Genomic DNA, 25,355 nt, shown 5'->3' with positions numbered 1-25,355 from the left:
TGTTATGGGATCTAACTTTTAATTTGAATGTATATTTACAAACAAGTAATAGTGAACTAATTTAAATACATAGATATTCTTCAAATGCATACTTTAGCTTTTACACTTTTAATTTGAATGTATATTTACAAACAAGTAATAGTGAACTAATTTAAATACATAGATATTCTTCAAATGCATACTTTAGCTTTTACACCATAATGTCCCTGTTTAAAATAATCAAAATATCACAGTATTCAATAATATACAATAGTCTTCAGAACATCAACCTATCATATTTACAGGTATACAACCTTTTCCAATCACTACTTTTATCCAGTAATTTAACTGTGATAATGTGTATTACTGTATTTCTCATAGAAATACATATTTGTTGTCTTCAGACAATGAAAGGTTCCATGGTCAAGAACACTTAATTCATTCGAGGCAGCTTATCAAAACTTATCTATGCTAATGTCACTGCTCCAGCATTACTGCTAAAGTGAGTAATACAGTGAGTAACCCAATAGCACAGTAACCCAATAGCACAGTAACCCAATAGCACAGTAACCCACTAGCACAGTAACCCAATATAACCCAATAGCACAATAATCCAATATAACCCAATAGCACAGTAACCCAATAGCACAGTAACCCAATATAACCCAATAGCACAGTAACCCAATAGCACAGTAACCCAATATAACCCAATAGCACAGTAACCCAATATAACACAATAGCACTGTAACCCAATAGCACAGTAATCCAATAGCACAGTAACCCAATATAACCCAATAGCACAGTAACCCAATAGCACAGTAACCCAATAGCACAGTAAACCAATAGGCTACATTTCAGTGCACCACCTACTGATTGACACTGAGACAGTTTGTATCATACAATTGAACATCATTTTAGCAGTCCATTCAAAGTGAGTTTGGCTGCCATACCATTATCCATATAGAGTCCTTATTTTTTATTCTTTTTTATATATAACCTTCATTTAACCAGGAAGTCCCATTATGGACAGGATACCTCTTTCTCAAGGGGGACCTGGCCAAGAAGGGCAGCTCAATAAAAAGAGCTCACAAAACAACATTCAACAGAACAGTACATATGCAGCAAAAACGTCAATCTGAATATGAGTTAGTGGGTGACCTGTGCGTTGACCAGGGCATAGTAAGCCCCCTCTTTAGCCATGAGGTCAGCATGTGTACCCTGTTCTGTCACCTGACCATACTGAATGACCGCTATTTGGTCTGCGTTCTGGATGGTAGACAGGCGGTGGGCGATCACGATGCAGGTGCGGCCCTGCCGGGCGGCGTCTAAGGCCTGCTGGACAATCTGGGGGAGGGAGGGAGGGAGAGTGAGGGAGAGAGGGAGAGGGGGAAGGAGGGAGGGAGGGAGGAAACAGAGAGACAGAGAGGTTATTTGGGAAGGAGGGAGAGGCCATACTGTGTGAAGATAAGCTTTTGTGTGTTGCCGCCCGTCACCAGGCCATTCATTAATTAATTAATTAATTAATTAATTCATAGATAGAAAATGAGATGGCCAACACTCAATGTCCATGTGACTTACCTTCTCACTCTCAGTGTCCAGGGCGGAAGTGGCTTCATCCAGCAGCAGTACTTTAGGCTGTCTGACCAGGGCTCTGGCGATGGCTATCCTCTGTTTCTGACCTCCAGACATCTGGGTCCCCTTGTCCCCAACCCTGGTGTTGTATTTCTGACAAAACAACAACAACAACACAATTTATAGTCTGTCTATATTGAACACTTTTAAATATAAATTTCCAGCAGCCAAATTCTAAGTCATAATAGCCAGTCTTGGGCTAGTCAATAGCTATTGTATATTAATATCTGTAGAGAGACATTAGTTTAAGTTCTACTGTGACCTCACCACTGACATTTTTGGGATCCCTTTTGAGAAGACTTCAAATATCATCCTACAGCTACAGCCTATCATCTCTCCTCCCATCTCCCTCACTATACTGTTTCTATACCTCTGGCAGGCCCATGATGAAGTTGTGGATGTTGGCGTTCTTGGCTGCCTCCTCTATCTCGTCCTGGGAGACCTCTCTGCTGTTGTCCCCGTACTGGATGTTCTCTGAGATGCTGCAGTCGAACAGGATGGGCTCCTGTGACACCAGGCCCAGCTGAGACCTCAGCCACAACAGGTTCAGGCTCTTAGTATCCAACCCATCCACTAACTGAGACACCACAAAAATAACACAGATTTAGGTCAACCCCTTCACTAACTGAGACACCACAATAATACTACAGAGTTAAGATTAGAATGTTTTAAATGTTCAGATTAAAAAGAAGTAACATCTTGGAATACCAAAGGAGTTAATAATCCACCAATGTTACAAATATTAAATATTTAAATGCTAAAAAGTGGCCTTACAGTTTTACTATATTTGTTGCATTCTAATACACAGTATACTGGTTTAGCACCTTGAAATAGTTTTGAAAAGCATGTTTTACATTACATTTATTATTTTATTATTTTTGTGGTTGGTCTCACCACTTGTCCTTCAGCAGGGCTATAGAAGCGCTCTAGTAGTTGTATGGAGGTGCTTTTCCCACAGCCACTCTCCCCGACCAGCGCCAGGGTCTGACCAGGCCCCACTGACACGTTCAACCCCTGGAGAACCCTTACGTTCTGACGGGTCGGGTATGCAAAGTGGATCCCTCGGAACTCAATGTCCCCGGCAAAGTCCTTCTGGAAAAGAGAACATTTTTGTTCCAGAAAGAAAACAATGTTATATCATTGTTTGTTTGTTTGTTTGTATTGGAGTAAGACGCATCATAGCTCACTCACTGGCTTCCCTCCCTCCTCACTGTAAATGTCAATCTCTGGTTTCTTCTCCAACAAGCCAAGAATTCTCCCTGCTGCTGCTTTCGCCTTGGCAAAGTCAGGAGCAAAAGACGCAGACTCTCCTATGTTCATGGCAGCAAATATAATCACGGAAAACACACTGCGAAAGAAAAGGACAATGTTGTACTATCACTGCCACTATATTGGCAGACCCTGGCTATGACCCAACTCAACGAGGGTGTCTCAGGGAGATTTGGAATATGCAAAAAACACATTTACAATTCACACATGCGCATTAATACACACTTGTACATGTGTGAAATAGGACAAATATAAGCACCCTCCAAATTATTATTATTATTATTATTATTATTATTATTATTATTATTATTATATTATTATATTACTGTGTAGTGACAATGTGGCAGCCAGGGGTTCTAGTCAGGGTTGGGGTACATTCCATTTCAATTGCCGTCAATTCAAAAAGTAAACCCAATTCCAATGCCACATTTTCCTAATTGAAAAGCATTGACGAGAACTGGAATTAAAATTTCTGTATACTTCCTGAATTGACTGGAATTTAAGTGGAATTGACTCCAACCCTGGTGTGAGTGTATTTATTTAGATGAGGATATACTGTAACAGTAGCAGTATGTATACTCACAGGAAAACATTTTCATATTCTGTGTGACAGTGAGCAATAAGCCAGGACCCAAAACGGAAGATTGCAGCGTTGACCATGTAAGGGATTGCTTGGGCAATGGCAAATGTTAGTCCGTAGATGGGTGCCTTCACCAAACCGTTCCTGATGTATTCAATTGAAACCAAATCAGTACTTGATTGTCGTTTATAAGGTCAAGCAATCCAAAAGCTGAGTCTATAACAATGTGAATAATTGTATTCTTACTTGTATGGTCTTTCTAGACTGTCCATGAACTTGTGAAAGAAGACGTCCTCCCGTGTCAATCCAACAACCGTCTTGAAGTTTTCAACGGTCTCAGTAGATATCTACAAACATATATGAACATTTTATTTGAACAAATGGTATCACACACTGATATAGGCCACTGTCCCAAAGTGCATTGCAATTAGGGTTGCATAATGGCAGTAACCTTCCCGAAATTCCCTGTTATCCAGATATCCTGTTTGAAGGTTTCCCTGATTTCCTGCTGATTCCCTCCTGATTCCGGAAAAACTAGAACTGGGATTACTGGAAAACCTGGGAATTTTGGGAACATTACCGGAATTTTGCAACCCTAATTGCAATAGAAGGTTGATGTTTACCTTCCCAGACAGTTCCAGGGCACCCTGGTCTTTGGAGGCGTGGCCTGCCATGGCCCTCATCTGAATGATGTTGGCTCCGATGAGGAACGGCACACAGGCGAGGATGAGGAGGGTGAGCTGCCAGCTGTGGATGAAGGCCACCACGATGGCGATGGTGAGAGCACACACTGTGTTGGTGGCCAGACCCAACCTAGACCCAGTCGCCTGGTGGTGAGGAGAGAGGAAACAAGTTGGATCCATCCATTCTCAGACATTGGAACTCTATATGATGTAAATGTAAATGGTCACAAATACATAGAAGCATATGTACAGGTAGATATTTTCAAAGATTTGTACAGTAGAATGATTCTGAATTGACATTGACTTGATGTGATAGGTTTTGATTGCTAGCTCAATGTGTAAATCAGTGCATTGTGCTTACCCCTTTAACCAGAGATGCATCTGTGGCCAATCTGGTGGTTAGAACTCCCACTGCATTGTTGTTGTCATCAAACCATCCAATCTCCTGTAAGGAAGCAATTTAGAAAGGTTCTGAGGCAAAACACTACAAAGTGGCATTTCAGAATCGTCATTTTAGCAATGTTCTGAGGCAAAACACAGCAAAGTGGCAGTTCAGAATCGTCCTTTGTTTTTGGTATTATCAATACAGTAAAGTCAATTAAAAATCACAAGTCAGTCTTTTTGAATTTATGTACAATGTCTGAATTATTTATTTTCCTGCATGACAGTTTGTCCTACCTGTCTCATCATGGCATGGAATACCTGCCTCCTCAGCCTCATGGTAAGAAGTTCCCCTGATTTTCCAAACATGTAACCCTGAAACAGCAGAGATTTACCCAACCAGTCATACCCACAACGTATTAAGGCTTTGAGATAGATACAGAATTGTACTTTAAAGTGTGTCCCAAATGACACCCTATAGGCCCTGGTCAGACGTAGTGCACTGTATAGGGCATAGGGTGCCATTTTGGACACAGGTTAGATCTATAGATTAGCAAACCTTTAGGAAGTAGGTGACAAAAGCTACTCCTCCGATGAGAAGGAAAAGCAGGGAAAACATCATAGTTCTCTGTCGTTTGACTTCCGGGTCAACCTCAGCAAACACCTAGAGAAGGTCAAGGAGTGGAGAGAACCCCCCCCCCACAATTTTTTTTTAGATAACAACAGAAAATGAAAAGGACATTTAGGAAAATAAGACACAAAACCCACCAACCAAGACCATCAAATAAATGATGTGGAAAAATAAGACCACCTCCTTTAAATCAAACTCAATCAAGACACCAAGAAAATGTAAGTAGTCTCTACAGTATTTAATAATTATTCATATGAACACAAGGTGGTGCTCTTGTGAAACACTTACTCCAATGATTTTGGCGAAGATGATGGCGACACAGGGATAAACGGCTCCCCCCACCAGGCTAGACAGGGTTCCTACCAACAGGTACGGCCACTCAGGCTTGTTCAGGGCCAGGATTCTGGTGAAGGGGACGTCTGGAGCTTCCTCTGGTTTCTCTTCCTTCTGTCATCAAACATTGTCATCAATGACAAACTAAATGACCAAGGACCAACATGATATAACAGATCTTATTTCTGATGATAATAGACTATCACTATATAAAGTAGGGTGGCAGGTTCGAATCCCCGAGCCGACTAGGTGAAAAATATGTCGATGTGCCCTTGAGCAAGGCACTTAACCCTAATTGCTTCTTTAAGTCACTCTGGATAAGAGCGTCTGCTAAATGACTAAAACATACAGTGGGGGAAAAAAGTATTTAGTCAGCCACCAATTGTGCAAGTTCTCCCACTTAAAAAGATGAGAGAGGCCTGTAATTTTCATCATAGGTACACGTCAACTATGACAGACAAATTGAGAGATGTTTTTTCTCCAGAAAATCACATTGTAGGATTTTTAATGAATTTATTTGCAAATTATGGTGGAAAATAAGTATTTGGTCACCTACAAACAAGCAAGATTTCTGGCTCTCACAGACCTGTAACTTCTTCTTTAAGAGGCTCCTCTGCCCTCCACTCGTTACCTGTATTAATGGCACCTGTTTGAACTTGTTATCAGTATAAAATACACCTGTACACAACCTCAAACAGTCACACTCCAAACTCCACTATGGCCAAGACCAAAGAGCTGTCAAAGGACACCAGAAACAAAATTGTAGACCTGCACCAGCCTGGGAAGACTGAATCTGCAATAGGTAAGCAGCTTGGTTTGAAGAAATCAACTGTGGGAGCAATTATTAGGAAATGGAAGACATACAAGACCACTGATAATCTCCCTCGATCTGGGGCTCCACGCAAGATCTCACCCCGTGGGGTCAAAATGATCACAAGAACGGTGAGCAAAAATCCCAGAACCACACGGGGGGACCTAGTGAATGACCTGCAGAGAGCTGGGACCAAAGTAACAAAGCCTACCATCAGTAACACACTACGCCGCCAGGGACTCAAATCCTGCAGTGCCAGACGTGTCCCCCTGCTTAAGCCAGTACATGTCCAGGCCCGTCTGTAGTTTGCTAGAGTGCATTTGGATGATCCAGAAGAGGATTGGGAGAATGTCATATGGTCAGATGAAACCAAAATAGAACTTTTTGTTAAAAACTCAACTCGTCGTGTTTGGAGGACAAAGAATGCTGAGTTGCATCCAAAGAACACCATACCTACTGTGAAGCATGGGGGTGGAAACATCATGCTTTGGGGCTGTTTTTCTGCAAAGGGACCAGGACGACTGATCCGTGTAAAGGAAATAATGAATGGGGCCATGTATCAGCAAGGGCATTGAAGATGAAACGTGGCTGGGTCTTTCAGCATGACAATGATCCCAAACACACCGCCCGGGCAACGAAGGAGTGGCTTCGTAAGAAGCATTTCAAGGTCCTGGAGTGGCCTAGCCAGTCTCCAGATCTCAACCCCATAGAAAATCTTTGGAGGGAGTTGAAAGTCCGTGTTTTGTTATTGACCAAATACTTATTATCTTTTTAAGTGGGAGAACATGCACAATTGGTGGCTGACTAAATACTTTTTTTCCCCACTGTAAATTAATGCAACCATACATTATATACCATACATTATATACCATACATTATATAGTAAGTACTTATGATGATAGTTCAGCAATAGCACTATAACAAAGCCATGTTCCCATATAACACATAAAGGATGTCATATTGCTCCCTTAAGGATTATCTATGTAATAGTACCTTCTTGTCTTTCTTGGACTTCTTAGATTTCTTCTTGGTCGGTCTCATTTCCACGCGGCCACTGCTGATTGAGTTCCTTTCAAAGCCGCCATTTTCTATTCCTTCCTCGTTTACCACTTCCAGCTCATCCATGTCAGATGAGTCATACAGGACATCATCCAGATCCTCATATTTAGGAGGGTTGTCCTCTTCTTCCACAGGGTTCTCTTCATCTTCCTCTGGCTTCCCTTGACTCTGAACAACAGACAAGGTGTGATAGTGGGCTTCCCTTGACTCTGAACAACAGACAAGGTGATGATAGTGGGCTTCCCTTGACTCTGAACAACAGACAAGGTGTGATAGTGGGCTTCCCTTGACTCTGAACAACAGATAAGGTGATGATAGTGGGCTTCCCTTGACTCTGAACAACAGACAAGGTGTGATAGTGGGCTTCCCTTGACTCTGAACAACAGACAAGGTGATGATAGTGGGCTTCCCTTGACTCTGAACAACAGACAAGGTGATGATAATGGGCTTCCCTTGACTCTGAACAACAGACAAGGTGTGATAGTGGGCTTCCCTTGACTCTGAACAACAGACAAGGTGTGATAGTGGGCTTCCCTTGACTCTGAACAACAGACAAGGTGATGATAGTGGGCTTCCCTTGACTCTGAACAACAGACAAGGTGATGATAGTGGGCTTCCCTTGACTCTGAACAACAGACAAGGTGATGATAGTGGGCTTCCCTTGACTCTGAACAACAGACAAGGTGTGATAGTGGATTTGATCATGTTACACACAGAGCTTGTTTACTGCTGTTCATTATTCATATAGACACAGCCTTGATAAGGTATATCGCTCTGATGCTGATGATATGTGGCTCTAAATATGACTCTGATCAACATGATTTAGATGTTGACTGATTCTACTGTCGAGGCAGAGTTGGGGCCCTGGTCAAAAGTAGTGCACTATAAAGGGAATAGTGTGCCATTTGGGACTCAGTGAGGGGGATACAGTACCTGCTGCATGACCAGAGAGTAGTAGACTCCCTTCCTGGCCATGAGTTCCCTGTGTGTTCCCTGCTCCACCACCTCCCCATTGCTGAAGCCAGCGATCACGTCAGCTGTTCTGATGGTGGACAGGCGGTGGGCGATCACTATCGTGGTGCGGCCCGCCCTGGCCTAAGGGAATGGGAGGAGACAATATTGTCATCATTTATTCCAAATGTAAAAAATGTTGTATTAGGTCTTCATTTTCACTGAGATGGATTCCAACCAGATCTCATGGATTCATTGTGATTCTTGACTTTTGTCCGAGTGCCGTAAACGTGAACTTGCAAGGCTGCAGTCAAGCAAATAGAATTAGGCTACGCCGTCAAATGTGAGATTAGGTTGCGCAAAACCAGGTGTGAGAACAACCTTAAGCATGGGTCTGGTCCTCAGGGAGGGTACTGACCTTATCCAGAGCGGCCTGGACGACCGACTCACTCTGGGTGTCCAGGGCGGATGTGGCCTCGTCCAGCAGGAGGATCTTTGGGTTTTTGACCAGGGCCCGGGCGATGGCAATCCTCTGCTTCTGTCCTCCACTGAGCTGGGCTCCCCGCTCCCCCACCATGGTGTTCAGCTTCTGTTAACGCCACATGAAATGGGATGGAGATTCAATAATCATATTTAATTTGTCCATTTGGATAATATCATCACTATTCGGCCATTTCCTTACTCTAAATACAATTTCAAAACAAAACAAAAAACATTTCAATTCAACACAGTCACCATAGAAACAACAGAATATCTTCTGTCGTACTTACTTCAGATCATTTGTACACCATAGATAATTTAATGTATAGTACATGTGAAACACTGAAGCCATTGTATGCTGTCATTTGTGAGGATCCTATCCCACATACATCGGGGAGCTTGGAGATGAAGTCGTATGCGTTGGCCTCTCTCACGGCCCGTTCGATGTCCTCATCTGTGGCATCCTCTCTGCCGTAGCGGATGTTCTCTGCGATGGTTGTTCCGAATAGCACAGGTTCCTGACTGACGATACCCATATTCTCCCTCAGCCACTTCACATTCAGGGTCCGGATGTCCCGACCATCCAGGGTAATCTGACAACAAACCAGGGTCATATTCACTAGGCATGCAAATTTCTCCGCTTTGCTGACAATTATTTTTCTCTGCTCATACAGGAGTAATAAAGGTGGGAATTTTTGTTTATTATTATAATAATAATTATTGTATTTATTATTTTGATTTATCAGGGTGTGCTGCAGCAGCCTTAACACCCTTTACCTGCATACCTCTCCTGAGGTTGGATAATAAAGCATGTGAGTCCTTCAGTGGAGGCTGGTGGGTGGAGCTATAGGAGGACGGGCTCATTGTAATGGATGGAATTTATTCCGTCCTCTTATAGCTCCACCCACCAGCCTCCTCTGGAGTCTTTATAGTGGGACATGTGTCTCTTCTTCATGACTCTGTATGCACTCTGGTTCTGTTAAAATGCACTTTAAACACACTTTGAATAAACCTTGATTAGATGTGTTCATACCTCTCCTGAGTCTGGATCATAAAAACGCTGCAGCAGCTGAATGGTGGTGCTCTTCCCACATCCACTGGCTCCAACCAGAGCTATGGTCTTCCCACGAGGCACTGTCAGATTCACTCCTTGAAGAATCTACAGCGACAGGGAACACATTCCACAATGTATTTTTACCTGTCATTTTACTATTGTACGGCTTGTCATTATGTTTTTGTCATCATTTATGCAAGTATGCTAATCCAACTGGAAACTGTGAAAATTCAACAAAACTTCTTCCTTATTTTGCATTTTACAAATAATTTGGAGACAGGTTAGTGTCTGGATCTGGTTCGATTCAAATCTACTACTTACTTTGACATCTTTCCTGGAGGGGTAGCTGAAGTGGATGTTCTTGAATTCAATGTCTCCTTTCACACAGTCTGGTTTGTGACCTTCCTTTGAACTGCTGTCTATGGGCCGCGGCTATGACAAACAAATCAACTCACATCAACTGCGGCAGTAGGACAAACGTCTAAATTTGACTTGAATTCTTGAGATCATGTTGTTCTGAGTGAGTTAGAGTGAGTTCATACAGTTTCAATGCTATTGTGATTCAGGGGGTTAAACCGAATACTTCTGGTACCTGGTCAATGGTATTGTAGACTTCATAGGCAGCACCCCGGGCTTTGGCGATGGCTTCCAAGTTAGGAGCACCCTGGCCCAAAGAGAACGCCCCAATCATCACTGAGAAGAAAACCTAAAATGAACAGCAATAAAAAATGTAATGAAGAAAGGAATTATATTACATGCCAGACAGAGTAACAGGTGTGAAGACAGAGTAACAGGTGTGAAGACAGAGTAACAGGTGTGAAGACAGAGTAACAGGTGTGAAGACAGAGTAACAGGTGTGAAGACAGAGTAACAGGTGTGAAGACAGAGTAACAGGTGTGAAGACAGAGTGACAGGTGTGAAGACATTGCAGAGGCCTCTTCACAATAACATTTTAATTTCACTTTAGGATCTTCCATAAAAGCTTACTGTAATGGTTTTTCCAATGGTGTAGTTTTCAGGCTCGTCTACAGAGAGCTTGGTCCCGTACCAGAAAGCCAAGGCGTACGTCCCAAATATGACGAACTGGGTGAAGCCCATGGACACGTTAGTGGTGATGGCCTTCTTTATTCCAAAGTTTTTAGCATCCTCCAAGTTGTTTTCATACCTAAAATAGATAGAAGACATGCATCAATAGTGGAATGTGTCTTGATTTTGGTAGATTGTATTAATAATTATGGGAAGAGATACACTGTTTTTTGCAACACATTAATTAGTTAATAACTGACTAACCTTTCCACAGCTTTCTTCTGTCCATTGAAAGCCACAACTGTCCTGATAGCCACTAGTATCTCTTCAGCGACCGCCCCTGCTTTGGCATAGGCAGACAGCTCCTTACTGGTCAGGGTGGCAAGTATCTGAAATCAAATACAAACGTTAATGAATACGGTATCTTACACTGCTGATGTAAAAAGGAATTTATACAATAAATGTGATTGTGGAAATCTGAGAGGATTGGATAAGTATAAACTAGGGGTCATAAGTATAAACTAGGGGTCAATTTGGGTTTGGGCACAAGAGTAGAGATGACACCACTGTTTAGTGGCACATATGAAAACAATATTTTGCCTGCGTCCCAAATGGCACCCTATTCCCTATATAGTCTACTACTTTCGAAGAGGGCCCATACGGTCCAAAGTAGTGCACTATATAGGGAATAGGGTGCCATTTGGGATGAAGATCATTGTAGGTCATTGGTAGTCTTACTTTGGACCAGACGGCAGCTGATCCTGCCAGGAGAGGACTGACGGCCAGGATGACAAGGGTCAGCTTCCAGCCGAAGATGAAACCAATGATGAACCCTGACAAGAAGGTACAGAAGAACTGCACAAACACACAGATCTTGTCTCCAAGGCCTTCGTTGATTGTGTTGATGTCACTGTAGAAAGTCAAATTATTGGCAGTGCGCTAAAACTGACATAATCCTGATTATTGAAACAATCTTAATAGCATTGTTTACATCTGTAGTTGTTCAATGTGATCATCTAGGCTAAAATATCACACTTTCTTTGATATAAAATAAACCCCAATCATTCATCCAATGTATCAAACTTACTCTGTTAACCTGACGTTGAGAACTCCTATCTGGTGTGTATCAAACCAGGACATCTGCTGGTGGAGGATGGCATGGAAGTATTTCTCCCGGATCCGTTTGGTCTGTTTGGTGGCTGTCAGCAAGAACAACATCACCTGAAAGGTCCCCAGCAGGAACACAGCACAACCGATCCCGATGAAGTAATAGGCATGTCTGGAAATTCAAATGTATACATCAAAGAGTATATGTTTAAGCAATAAGGCCCGAGGGGGTGTGGTATATGACCAATATACCATGGCTAAGGGCTGTTCTTAGGCACGATGCAACGCAGAGTATATTGGCCATATACCACAAACCCTAGAGGTACCTTATTACTATTATAAACTGGTTACCAATGTAATTAGAGCAGTGAAAATAAATGTTTTGTCATACCCGTGGTATATGGTCTGATATACCACGGCTGTCGGGCCAATCAGCATTCAGGGCTCGAACCACCCAGTTTATAATCATAAATAAAATCATAATTGTATTTACATGAGGATTATATTTATTATATAATATATTTATAATGTGTTTGTTATCTACTGTACTCATTATCACTTACCGAGTCATTAGAGCCTCTATATCAACTCCAGGAATTTGAATACATCCGTCAGTTGAGTTCAATAAAGCACTGATCTCCTCCACAGTCAAATTGGCTATGGAAAAATGACAATACCAGTTGGCAATGTTCACAATCTGGCGTACCTAACATATGATATGTGTAGTATAAAACATAATCCACAAATCACCATCATATATGGTGAAGATATGCCTAAACAATACAACCATAATATAAATACTTTCATATGTGTATCTCATTCTGTAATACATGGACACAAAGGATCCCTGCACTTTATAGCCATTACACATGTAAGATCTTAATTTGAGACAGTTTGCTACAAACAGGAAAATAATCCTGCCTATAATTAATGGACATTTTCATTAGGGAAAATCAAGTCTGAAATTTCAAAGTGGAAATGACAAACTTCAGGAGCCTTTTTAAACCTTTTCAAATCAGCTACAAGTTAAGAATGGCGCTGGATTGGATAGCGGACGTTTTACGAGCTCCTAACCAATTCTGCTATTTAGGTTTTTATTTCTTTATTTGTTTTATTATTGACCCTGTTTTCTTCCACTTGTTTTGGTTAGGCTAGATATACATTTTACACACATGGTACTTTTATACACAGTAATTAGACAACAAATATATATATTTTTTGATTATACACATTACATTTTGGATAGATACTGGATAGGTACTCAGAAATCTACATAGTGGTTTCAGTCAAAACTATTACTGATCATGAGCTTTTTAATCCCACCCCTCTGCTACTCTCAGTCCACCCCACCTAAATGTATCTCCGTAGACCATCCTCTTTAGATTTTCACGTGCCACATATCTTTCGACTGTGCTGTGATGTCTTACATGAATTTTGAACCTTTCTAATCTCACAGTATCCAAAGATTGTAAGTTAAAGATGAATATTTTTACTAAAATGTTATAATATTGTTGATTGATTGACTATGTCTTTCCAAATATCCCAACAGTGCTATTTGTAGAGTTAATTTTAGGTAAATGTTATAATTTTTCAGCCATTCCTGAACCTGAGACCTGATCTTAACGTTTCCCCCATTGTTTCCTATGACCGAAAAGAGCTTCTGGACATCAGAACAGCGATCACTAATCTCGTATTGGATGAAGATTTCTACTTCAACGAGTCGGCGGCGCAGGACATACTGCTCACCCCGGACCAGGCCCTGATTCCCGACACTCGGAAGAGAAAGAGACAGCGCAAGAGAGGCCGACATGCGGACACCCTGACAAAACTACGTTGGCGAGTACATAAACTGCCTCTACCCTCTGTTCTTTTGGCGAACGTGCAAGAGAACAAACTGGACGAGCTCTGTTCGAGACTATCATATCAATGGAACCTGAAGAACTCTAATATCCCATGTTTCTCGGAGTCGTGGCTGAATGAAGACACGGACAATATACATCTACCCCGGATAAGATCAAGGGGGGAGGTGTGTGTCTCTGTTAACAACAGCTGGTGCGCAATCTCTAATATTAAGGAAGTCTCGAAGTTCTGCTCACCTGAGTAAGAATACCTCATGATAAGCTGTAGACCATACTATTTACCAAGATAGCTGTGTATTTAACACCACAAGCCTAGAAGACAGTGTGTGCCCTCAGACATGGAGGGAGGCAAAGGTCATTCGGCTACCCAAGAATAGCAGAGCACCCTTAATGGTTCAAACAGCTGACCAATCAGCCTGTTACAAGTGCTTAGCAAACTTTTGAAAAAAAATGGTTTGATCAAATACAAAGTTATTTGACAGAAAACAATAACAGACAACTGACTTTCAGCTTATAGGGATGGACTCAACATGCTCAGCACTGACACAAATGACTGATGATTGGCTGAAATAAATTATACTGAACAAAAATATAAACGCAACATGCAACATGCAACATGCAGCTATTCTGTATTAACAAAGAGCAAAGGTCCTCCTATATGCTTAATTTAGAGTTATTTATGCAACTTTAGTTGTGATACAAATGTTGGGCTATATGTTTTGACTTTTAATACATTCTAAGGCTGCATGATGTGACTCTAATGACATGATTTGATAAAGGTTGCATGAAAGGCATGAGCTCTGCTTTGTTTTTTGTGCAGGCTGTACACTCGTCATCAGTCTCTTAATCACAATTTGACATGCACTTGATAATGCCTCTAATTTCCCGGCTGCATCCCCTTTGTGTGGCCGTAATGCCCCTAAAGAAAATCCATACCTTTTGCAGCCAGTGGCCATTATGCCCTTGGGCTGAATATAACAATTACACACAATTCCCTTCTCCGGCTGCGTGCCAAAGCACCTCTCACTCGCATGGCTCTCCATCACATGATCTGGTCTTTCTCACAGGCTACAAGTGAAGACAGACACATTGGGGACGCAAATGCGCTCATCCTTATCCAATTCCGAGGCGCATATTGAAAATATTGGAAGAACTGTCCACATTTACTTTTCGTCAGCCAACAAGATGAGTAGGCCTAACAAACAGCAAAAGCACTAGCCTATGTCAATCTACTATCCCCCATAGTACAAAAGTTGACCTATTCTATTCTGTGCAATAAATAAATATTCCAAACATAGTCTGGGACAGTTGTAGGATGAGATAGATTCCAAATTAATACAACCACTAACATCAAAAAACCTGTTTTAAGCAATGAGCCTGACGCAACAGATGAGAACGTTTAGCTTAAAATGTTGATAAACTAGTCGGCTATTTCTTCCCATTATAAGCGCAGCAATGCACACACAGCAGTAGGCTATAAGCACAAATGTTCCATTAGCAGGAAAACACCATTCTCGAAAGTGACCACAAATGTGATTATTCATGTAATACTTTTATTATAAAGGCGCATTTGTATGGTGAAAATTATCTTCCCCAAACTTGAAACTCATGCGTATGTATGCCAGTTAGGATCTACACCCGTTGTAAAGCGGATTAATGTGCTTCATTTTAAGAAGTTATTTGGCCACTTTAGTTGTGACACAAACCTTATCAAAGCATATGGGCTAGGCTACATGAGATGATTAGAAAAAGTTGTGACTCGTGACCACCAGTGTGGCGGTAATAAGGTCACCATAACGGCCCTAATTATGTCATGTTTCATGTGGACCCCAGGGCGAGTAGCTGATGCTTTTGCAGCGGCTAATGGGGATTCTAATAAACACCAATACCAAACACTAAACCGATGCTGGCACTAAGACCGCACTCAACAAGCTGTATAGGACTATAAGTAAACAAGAAAATGCTCACCCAGAGGCAGCGCTCCTAGTGGATGATGATTTTAATGCAGGAAAACTGAAATCCTACCAGCCTTATTCTAAAATGGATTAAATTAATTGTTTTCTTCATCAATCTACACACAATACCCCATAATGACAAAGCGAAAACAGGTTTTTAGAAATGTCTGCAAATTTATTACAAATAAAAAACTGAAATACCTTATTTACATAAGTATTCAGACTCTTTGCTATGAGACTCGAAATTGAGCACAGGTGCATCCTGTTTCCATTGATCATCCTTGAGATGTTTCTACAACTTGATTGGAGTCCACCTGTGGTAAATTCAAATGATTGGAGATGATTTGGAAAGGCACCCATCTGACTATGTAAGGTCCCACAGTTGACAGTACATGTCAGAGCAAAACCCTAAGCCATGAGGTCGAAGGAATTGTCCATAGAGCTCCGAGACAAGATTGTGTCGAGTCACAGATTTGGAGAAGGGTACTAAAAATGTTCTGCAGCATTAAAGGTCCCCAAGAACACAGTGGCCTTCCATCATTCTGAAATGGAAGAACCACCAAGACTCTTCTTAGAGCTGGCCGCCCGGCCAAACTGAGCAATCGGGGGCGAATGGCCTTGGTCAGGGAGGTGCAGAGTCCATGCCCCGACGAATTGAGGCTGTTTTAAGAGCAAAAAAGCCCCTCTGTGGAGATGGGAGACCTTCCAGAAGGACAACCATCTCTGCAGCACTCCACCAATCAGGCCTTTACGGTAGAGTGGCCAGACGGAAGCCACTACTCAGTAAAAAGGTATATGACAGCCCGCTTGTTTGCCAAAAGCCACATAAAGACTCTCAGACCATGACAAACAAGATTCTCTGCTGATGAAACAAGATTGAACTCTTTGGCCTGAATGCCAAGCGTCACGTCTGGAGAAAACCTGCCACCATCCCTACAGTGAAGCATGGTGGTGGCAGCATCATGCTGGGGGGATGTTTTTCAGCGGCAGGGACTGGGAGACTAGTCAGGGTCGAGGGAAAGATGAACGGAGCAAAGTACAGGGAGATCCTTAATGAAAACATGCTCCAGAGTGCTCAAGACCTCAGACTGGGGTGAAGGTTCACCTTCCAACAGGACAACGACCCTAAGCACACAGCCAAGACAACGCAGGAGTGGCTTCGGGACATGTCTCTGAATGTCCTTGAGCGGCACAGCCAGAGCCTGGACTTGAACCCAATCAAACATCTCTGGAGAAACCTGAAAATAGCTGTGCACCGATGCTCTCCATCCAACCTGACAGAGCTTGAGACAATCTGCAGAGAAGAATGGGAGAAACTCCCCAAATACAGGTTTACCAAGCTTGTAGCGTCATACCCAAGGGGACTCGAGGCTGTAATTGCTGCAAAAGGTGCTTCAACAAAGTACTGACTAAATGGTCTGAATACTTATGTAAATAAGGTATTTCTGTTTAGTTATTTATATACATTTACAAAAATTTATAAAAATCAGTTTTTGCTTTGTCATCATGGGGTATTGTGTGTAGATTGATGAGGGAAAAAAAGATTTAATCAATTTTAGAATAAGTCTGTAACGTAACAACATGTGGAAAAAGTCAAGGGGTCTGAATACTTTCTGAATACACTGTATACACTAAACATTCACAAAGTGGGATACACTAGCAGTGGGGACAGGGTAAAGTATAAACAGTAAACATTGTCTGCATTGTTGAGTAAGCATTTCACTGATAGGGCTCTATTTTGGGCTGCCGTTAAGGCAGCACTAGTGTCAAACGCACGTTAATTTGTGCTCTGCTATTGTTCAACTATTGCGCAAGGATTGGTAATTTACCTCTCTTATATCAGCTTGCTTGCACTCAGATGGGAGGGGTGGAAATATTTGAGGTGCGTCCTTAAAAAAATGATCAAAGTGCTCATTTCAGGGAGTGCTGGAAGGGATATTTAAGACCAAACAAATACTGGTTTTAGCGGTTATGCCGTTGGTTATGGCATGAATTTTGACAGTGAAAACGCAGCCTATCCAGCCGTGATGCACACTGCCCATATGCACATGGAACAAGAGTAATGTTCTTTTGGTGCCTGTATAGGCCTTCTTAGTATGTAAAAACATAAAACACTATATTTTCCCCCCATTTTGTTTTATTTGATTAAAAACCAAGCATAGCCTCCCCTCCTCTCAATGAAGCCTGTTTTCTTTTTTGTCCTGCCCAATGTAATCAAATCAAGCTAGTCAAGACCATATAAAGGGTTTGGCTCAGTGAGACCTCTTGGAAATCAATCTTAATCACCAAAGCTTTATTAAAAGATCAAGTTTGAGAGGAGCAAAACAGTGAGCTGACATTCCCTTTTTGTCTATGTATTGTAGGCAGGCGTACATTATTTTAGCCATGCTTTAGCCATGTGTAAAACCCTACATGTGTCCATGCCCATCATGAAACGAGAGATGAGAACCTCAGTGAATACCTGTGAACCTCTATTTAGAAGTTATTTTCCTGTAACGATTGCTTGTTTTCTGTTTCATATTTTTTAAACCCAAGCCCTCTATAGGCTACCGTTACCCTATAGGCCTACTATAACAAAGGATGGATCAACAGCAATGTGTCAGTCTTTTTTATCCTGGAGGTTTTATAACATCTCTACATTTTACATGTATTTATTGTTGTTGTTGTTGTTGAAAAAACTAACAGATTGCTTGTCCTGGTTTTATGTTGAGAACGTCCATGGCACACATGCAACTTCTGGAGAAGTGTGAATGAGATCTATAAGATGGTTCCAATATGTATTAAAACACTATATTTGGAACAATATGATGGTGAGTGGACATTCTCCCTTTATTTAATCCCATTTTTCAATCTTGTCTCATCGCTGCAACTCCCCAATGGGCTCGGGAGAGGTAAAGTGGGATCGAAGCCGGGTCTGTAGTGCGATGCAGTGCCATAGACCGCTGTGCTACTCGGGAGACCCCTCCCTTTCTCTTTATATTGGATCTTTGTCCAACTACTGTGAAACGTTTGGATGTGTGCAAAACCCTCCATAGTCTGCGTTGTTTTAATATGATATGTTCACTGGGAGCAATTATGGTGCCTGTAAGTGTATTTGGAAATAGCCTATTTAAAACAAGTTGTTGTTTTGTTTAAAATGTGATTAGAATTACTTGCTCTCTTTTTAGGCCTTATCAATAATGAATTGTATCTTGCTTATTGACAACTTTTGGCATGTCCATGCTCAGCCATAATGCAATTTACAGTAGGCCTAGCCCCGATATCAGTGCGAATGCTATGTATATACAGTGGGGGAAAAAAGTATTTAGTCAGCCACCAATTGTGCAAGTTCTCCCACTTAAAAAGATGAGAGAGGCCTGTAATTTTCATCATAGGTACACGTCAACTATGACAGACAAAATTAGGAGAAAAAAATCCAGAAAATCACATTGTAGGATTTTTAATGAATTTATTTGCAAATTGTGGTGGAAAATAAGTATTTGGTCAATAACAAAAGTTTCTCAATACTTTGTTATATACCCTTTGTTGGCAATGACACAGGTCAAACGTTTTCTGTAAGTCTTCACAAGGTTTTCACACACTGTTGCTGATATTTTGGCCCATTCCTCCATTCAGATCTCCTCTAGAGCAGTGATGTTTTGGGGCTGTCGCTGGGCAACACAGACTTTCAACTCCCTCCAAAGACTCCTTCATTGCCCGGGCGGTGTGTTTGGGATCATTGTCATGTTGAAAGACCCAGCCACGTTTCATCTTCAATGCCCTTGATGATGGAAGGAGGTTTTCACTCAAAATCTCACGATACATGGCCCCATTCATTCTTTCCTTTACACGGATCAGTCGTCCTGGTCCCTTTGCAGTAAAACAGCCCCAAAGCATGATGTTTCCACCCCCATGCTTCACAGTAGGTATGGTGTTCTTTGGATGCAACTCAGCATTCTTTGTCCTCCAAACACGACGAGTTGAGTTTTTACCAAAAAGTAATATTTTGGTTTCATCTGACCATATGACATTCTCCCAATCCTCTTCTGGATCATCCAAATCCACTCTAGCAAACTTCAGACGGGCCTGGACATGTACTGGCTTAAGCAGGGGGACACGTCTGGCACTGCAGGATTTGAGTCCCTGGCGGCGTAGTGTGTTACTGATGGTAGGCTTTGTTACTTTGGTCCCAGCTCTCTGCAGGTCATTCACTAGGTCCCCGTGTGGTTCTGGATTTTTTGCTCACCGTTCTTGTGATCATTTTGACCCCCACAGGGTGAGATCTTGCGTGGAGCCCCAGATCGAGGGAGATTATCAGTGGTCTTGTATGTCTTCCATTTCCTAATAATTGCTCCCACAGTTGATTTCTTCAAACCAAGCTGCTTACCTATTGCAGATTCAGTCTTCCCAGCCTGGTGCAGGTCTACAATTTTGTTTCTGGTGTCCTTTGACAGCTCTTTGGTCTTGGCCATAGTGGAGTTTGGAGTGTGACTGTTTGAGGTTGTGTACAGGTGTCTTTTATACTGATAACAAGTTCAAACAGGTGCCATTAATACAGGTAACGAGTGGAGGACAGAGGAGCCTCTTAAAGAAGAAGTTACAGGTCTGTGAGAGTCAGAAATCTTGCTTGTTTGTAGGTGACCAAATACTTATTTTCCACCATAATTTGCAAATAACTTCATTAAAAATCCTACAATGTGATTTTCTGGATATTTTTTTCTCAATTTGTCTGTCATAGTTGATGTGTACCTATGATGAAAATTACAGGCCTCTCTCATCTTTTTAAGTGGGAGAACTTGCACAATTGGTGGCTGACTAAATACTTTTTTCCCCCCACTGTATGTCCACATTGAAGCCATGCAATTACTTTGAACAATGTTGACTGCAAACAGGTTCAAGTTAACATATTTAGCAAAGATGGGATAGGTCTACATTTTATTATTTATGTAAGCTGTTTAACAAACTATAATGGACTAACTTTGGAATTGGAGTTGATTCCAAGGCAATACATAAAAGACCATAAATACACAACTTGAATAAACCAAATATTTAGCCATGGAGTACTTTCTGAATGGCCAGTGAGGGGCCAAGCCTGACACACCCACAACTGGTTTAATTGTCAAAAAACCCAGCCCTTTCTCGCCACCGTCACCGATAATTTTTGGTTGTGAAAATAGAAAATATATTTCTGACAAACCCCCCAACCTAAAGCCCTACCGCCAGCACTTAGATGTACCATTGCATTAGGTTTGTTCAAATAGATCCCTTAGTCTACACCTGTTTTTTACGAAGCATGTGATGAATAAAATGTGTTTTGATTTGAAGTTTTAAATGTCCTTTAACAGAGTGTTCAAATTAAGATCCTACATATGTACCTTGTCAAACAGAATTTGTACCTGTAACGTTGAGCCGCTGTCCACTTTGTACAAAGCTGTCGGTCATCTGTCCAAACACTACACACATAAGGGGCAGCGCTATCCCGTGGAGGGCAGCACATAGCAGGCCGATTATCATTAGGAGCACCTCACAACCCGTGGCGTAGCGGAACTACAACCACAACACACATAAAACCACAGTCATATGCAGCCGAAATTGGAATGACTGGAGAATATGAATCTTGTCATGATCACTTGTAACAAATTATCACATTTTGACATATACTATATGTACTATAGTGTATGTGCAGATTACCAAAATATTGTTGTGTATTTCCTACTATATCTGAAACCAAAGTCACGACATACCAACTGGAAAAATCCAACTGCTTTTGCAGGTTCTTTTTTCTTCCTTCTTGAAAATGAAACATAGATTTATGAGCAAACAAAATATATTTAACAGTAGTAGCACACTGTGACAGGAATAAAGTAGGAATACCATTATGGCAATGTTGCTTACCCCAGGCCCTTCTTTGGCTTGCACTCCGTGTCAACAGTTGGCAGCCCCTCTGTCATCCGCTCCTGAGGCTTCTTATCCTCATCGATGGCCAGCTTGGGGTAACTTTTTTCAAATGCCTCTGAATCAATTAAACATTTACCAATGATAAATTGAACATTTACATCATTTTACAGGGACAATTGGGGTTAAGGGCCTTGCTGAAGGACACATAAACAGATTTTTCACCCAGTCAGCTCCAGGATTCAAACCACCGACCTTTCGGTTAGGTTATTGGTCCAATGCTCTTAACTGCTAGGCTACCTGTGTCCAATGAGGCAGCTTGGTCTCATAGATTAGACATAACATAGTAAATGTAAATTCGGGACACTCAAATTAGTATGTTAGCTAACCCTTCCCCTAACCTTAACCCTTTTAACTAACCCTTCCCCTAACCCTAACCTTAACCCTTTCAGTGACCCTTCCCATAACCCTAACCCTAACCTTAACCCTTTAACCTAACTCCTAACGTAACCCTAACCTTAACCCTAACCCATAAACCTTACCCCTAGCCTAGCTAACGTTAGCAAGCTAGCTAACCTTAGCCACCTAGCCACCTAGCTAGAATTCATTACATATCATACTTTTTGCAAATTCGGAACATATTGTACATTTAGCAAATTCGTAACATATAATACGAATTGTAATTTCTAACATGTCATATACGAAATGGGTGATGGACATCCACAAATAATACATACCATAAAAAACGTAACATATCTATTCTATTCTATTGTATTTTAGTCTATGCCGCTCCGACATTGCTCATCCATATTTATTTATATATTCTTAATTCCTTTACTTTAGATTTGTGTGTATTGTGTGTACTGTTGTGAAATTGTTAGATATTACTTGTTAGATATTACTGCACTGTTGGAGCTAGAAACACAAGCATTTCGCTAAACCCGCAATAACATCTGCTAAACATGTGTATGTGACCAATAACATTTGATTTGATTTGATTTGATATCATACTAAATTGAATTTTACGATTTACATAGAGAATAATAGGAAATGCTCTGAGACCAGGTGGAAAGATACCTCTCACTTTGGTGTACTGACTGTACAGAATTATTTTATTTAACTTACTGATTGTATCAGTCAACCACAACTCGTTATAATCTACTCTTAACTAGGAATCCTATGCTAATAAATAAGACAGTAAATTCTGTGAAACAGACGTTACCCTCAGGGATGGTTGGTAGAGAGTCTGGTATGCCCCCATCCTCTCTCCCCATGGTGAATGAATTAAGACACTGCGTTCCTGGAATTCAGAGAAAGCGATTTAAAACCGTAATTTCAATACAGTAAATATGAGAATATTTGCGGACCCTAAATGAATTACTTAATGTACATTTTGAAAAGTTAATAATGATTTCTGTCCTAAACAATCTGTTGAATGCTATGCTACGGCGAGTTGAGGTTGCCTTCATGTATGTATACATGTTGTAATACATGTTTAAGTTGCTTTTAACTAGACGAACATGATTTTGTCCAATGGACAGCAACATACAAGTTAAGTTAACTTATGTAACGTTGATAAACTGTGATGTCATTTAGCAAATAATTAAAGTAATGTATTTTAATGGAGGGTTCTTTCCGGAACCAGGGAGGCTGTACAAGGGTCATGCACTGCCTGCCTCATCAACACTTGCTATTCCTGCCGTATCTCGAATTATTTTATATTTTCAATATTCATTATGACATTATTAAATAGCAAATATTGGCAAATGTAGTATTAAGCTACATACCAAAAGGTGCATATTGGTTTTTATACCTAGTGGAACTAAGTTAAACATTTAAAACGAATTAATCACAATAAGAGGGGTTTTGCCAACAACAACAAAAATTAAAGCTATGGAAAAACATTTTTAAAAAGCATGTTATACAAAATGTTGTAGTCTACAAACATTCATAAATACAGACGTAATGTGTACAGATGTGGGCTACTTACCTTCAGAGAATCCAGTATGTGCCTTTTAGACAATCCACAAGCTATTCTCTCAATAATACCACCCTTACTAATTGTCAGAGGAATGTAATCATTATTTTAGGAGCTGGGAGATTTTTTATATCGCTATGCAGGACGGCATCATCATCAGGTGTCAGGTGTCAAGTTACTTCTAGTGAAGGAGCCTATTGACATTCCACTCACCTAGGGGAGGTGCGTCATGACACATTATACAATTAATCAATAATGACACTTAAAGTCACTGATGGCATATTTCATATACAGTATTTACAAAACTAGGTAATTTGATGATGATTTATCCTGCCTTCGATTAGACTCATTTCTAATACATCTAATAAACCTTTGCTCAATAAATTATTTAAAGATTATTTATTTATTTATCATTTAGCAGACGCTCTTATCCAGAGCGCCTTACAGGAGCAATTAGGGTTAAGTGCCTTGCTCAAGGGCACATCGACAGATTTTTCATCTAGTCGGCTCGGGGATTAGAACCAGCGACCTTTCGGTTACTGGCACAACGCTCTTAACCACTAAGCGACCTGCCGTCTCTATATAACTCCATTATTGTCTGAATAATGTTTTCCTTTTAGTGGTTTTCAAAAGCGATTTTTTTTTAATTGTGAAAATATTTTACATTTTCTATTGCATCACATTTTCACATCTTACAATATGTGGCATAGCATTGACAAACTATTCAGACCATGACATCAGTGAATCACTCTATGCACGCAGTCACAGTCACTCAAGTGCAGATTTATGTGACAAGTGAATGAACTTTTGCACGTTTTAAGTTCCTAGGACATGTGCACTGTCACACCTCAAAGTCATCTGGTTGGCATAATATTTCTGCTTCTATGGGTGTGACAAGCAACTTTCATAACCTTTGAAACGCATCCAAGTGCTAATCTGAAATTGTCATCAACTAGGATCCTTAAATCTCAAATGAAAAGAGAGACACATTGTCATTGTAAGCTTATTATTATAAATGTTGTTATTGAGTTCATGAATGAATATTCAGCATACACATTTGTACCATTGTTCTAATGGCATGACACATTCATTCAAATGATATTTGCCAGGGGCTTGGAGACCGCAGTATGCTGCCAAGTGAATATTAGGGTGATCAATACAATGTTTGAATATTAGGATGATCAATACAATGTTTGAATATTAGGATGATCAATACAATGTTTGAATATTAGGATGATCAATACCATGTTTGGCCCCACTATGGCTCTTCTTCGGGACTATGGTTGCCCAAAACACTGGCCCCTCAAAGCCAATGGCTGTTGCACTTCATGCATTCATCCCATCACACATCAGTAAAAGTGGAATAAATATCATCATTATAAGTGGAATAAGACTACTCTTACTACCAGATAGTCTCCAATCAGACGAAAATGTTTCCAGTTTTCAGAATAAAATGTATGGTTAAATTAGATGCCAACCTAAGATTCCCTGTTTCAACATTTCTTGTTATTTTATTGCCAGAATATGATCTAGATCAAGACTTTAATTTGAATGAGCATTTTAATGTTTAATTGTATTAATATAAACAATCTCGACCCAGTGATCCAGTCAGATTAATCAACCTGACCTAGATCTGATTTTCTCTACTGATTTTTTCCTCTACTTAATGGCGAATCGCAGGAAAATGTAATTACTTTGATGACATGTTAGTGT

General features: G+C 40.8%; 1 protein-coding gene across 2 annotated transcripts; it reads right to left on the bottom strand.

Annotated features, from left to right (window-relative positions):
- Positions 1–89: 89 nt before the first annotated feature.
- Positions 90–23,728, bottom strand: LOC121586938 (ATP-dependent translocase ABCB1). Of its 2 annotated transcripts, none has more exons than XM_041904003.1 (29): positions 23,655–23,728; positions 22,887–22,964; positions 21,665–21,782; positions 21,514–21,559; positions 21,166–21,316; positions 12,540–12,633; positions 11,957–12,148; positions 11,608–11,779; positions 11,134–11,258; positions 10,831–11,008; positions 10,436–10,549; positions 10,165–10,275; positions 9,823–9,948; positions 9,179–9,382; positions 8,728–8,898; positions 8,292–8,453; positions 7,293–7,526; positions 5,444–5,602; positions 5,084–5,188; positions 4,822–4,899; positions 4,505–4,588; positions 4,084–4,287; positions 3,707–3,807; positions 3,464–3,604; positions 2,803–2,959; positions 2,506–2,703; positions 1,982–2,188; positions 1,558–1,704; positions 90–1,323 (listed from the first exon to the last, which is right to left on the bottom strand). In XM_041904003.1, exons 2-29 carry the CDS (start codon positions 22,936–22,938, stop codon positions 1,126–1,128), a joined length of 4,029 nt encoding a protein of 1,342 aa, XP_041759937.1. In that variant the 5' UTR covers positions 22,939–22,964; positions 23,655–23,728; the 3' UTR covers positions 90–1,125. The 2 variants fall into 2 exon arrangements, with proteins under 2 accessions (XP_041759937.1, XP_041759938.1); XM_041904004.1 differs by having other exon boundaries at positions 5,444–5,599.
- Positions 23,729–25,355: the final 1,627 nt, after the last annotated feature.

The sequence above is a fragment of the Coregonus clupeaformis genome, chromosome 17, assembly GCF_020615455.1.
Source record: "Coregonus clupeaformis isolate EN_2021a chromosome 17, ASM2061545v1, whole genome shotgun sequence".
NCBI lineage: Eukaryota > Metazoa > Chordata > Actinopteri > Salmoniformes > Salmonidae > Coregonus > Coregonus clupeaformis.
Note: the sequence above shows the minus strand (reverse complement) of the source record. Positions and strands in the feature narration are given on the sequence as shown.

Excerpts from the sequence above, each read along its gene's own strand:
- LOC121586938 (XM_041904003.1), bottom strand. The coding sequence starts at position 22,938 with ATGGGGAGAGAGGATGGGGGCATACCAGACTCTCTACCAACCATCCCT. Across the intron at positions 4,900-5,083 it reads TTGTCACCTACTTCCTAAAG|GGTTACATGTTTGGAAAATC; the intron begins GTTTGCTAATCT and ends CTGCTGTTTCAG. Across the intron at positions 2,960-3,463 it reads GAATATGAAAATGTTTTCCT|TGTGTTTTCCGTGATTATAT; the intron begins GTGAGTATACAT and ends TTTCTTTCGCAG.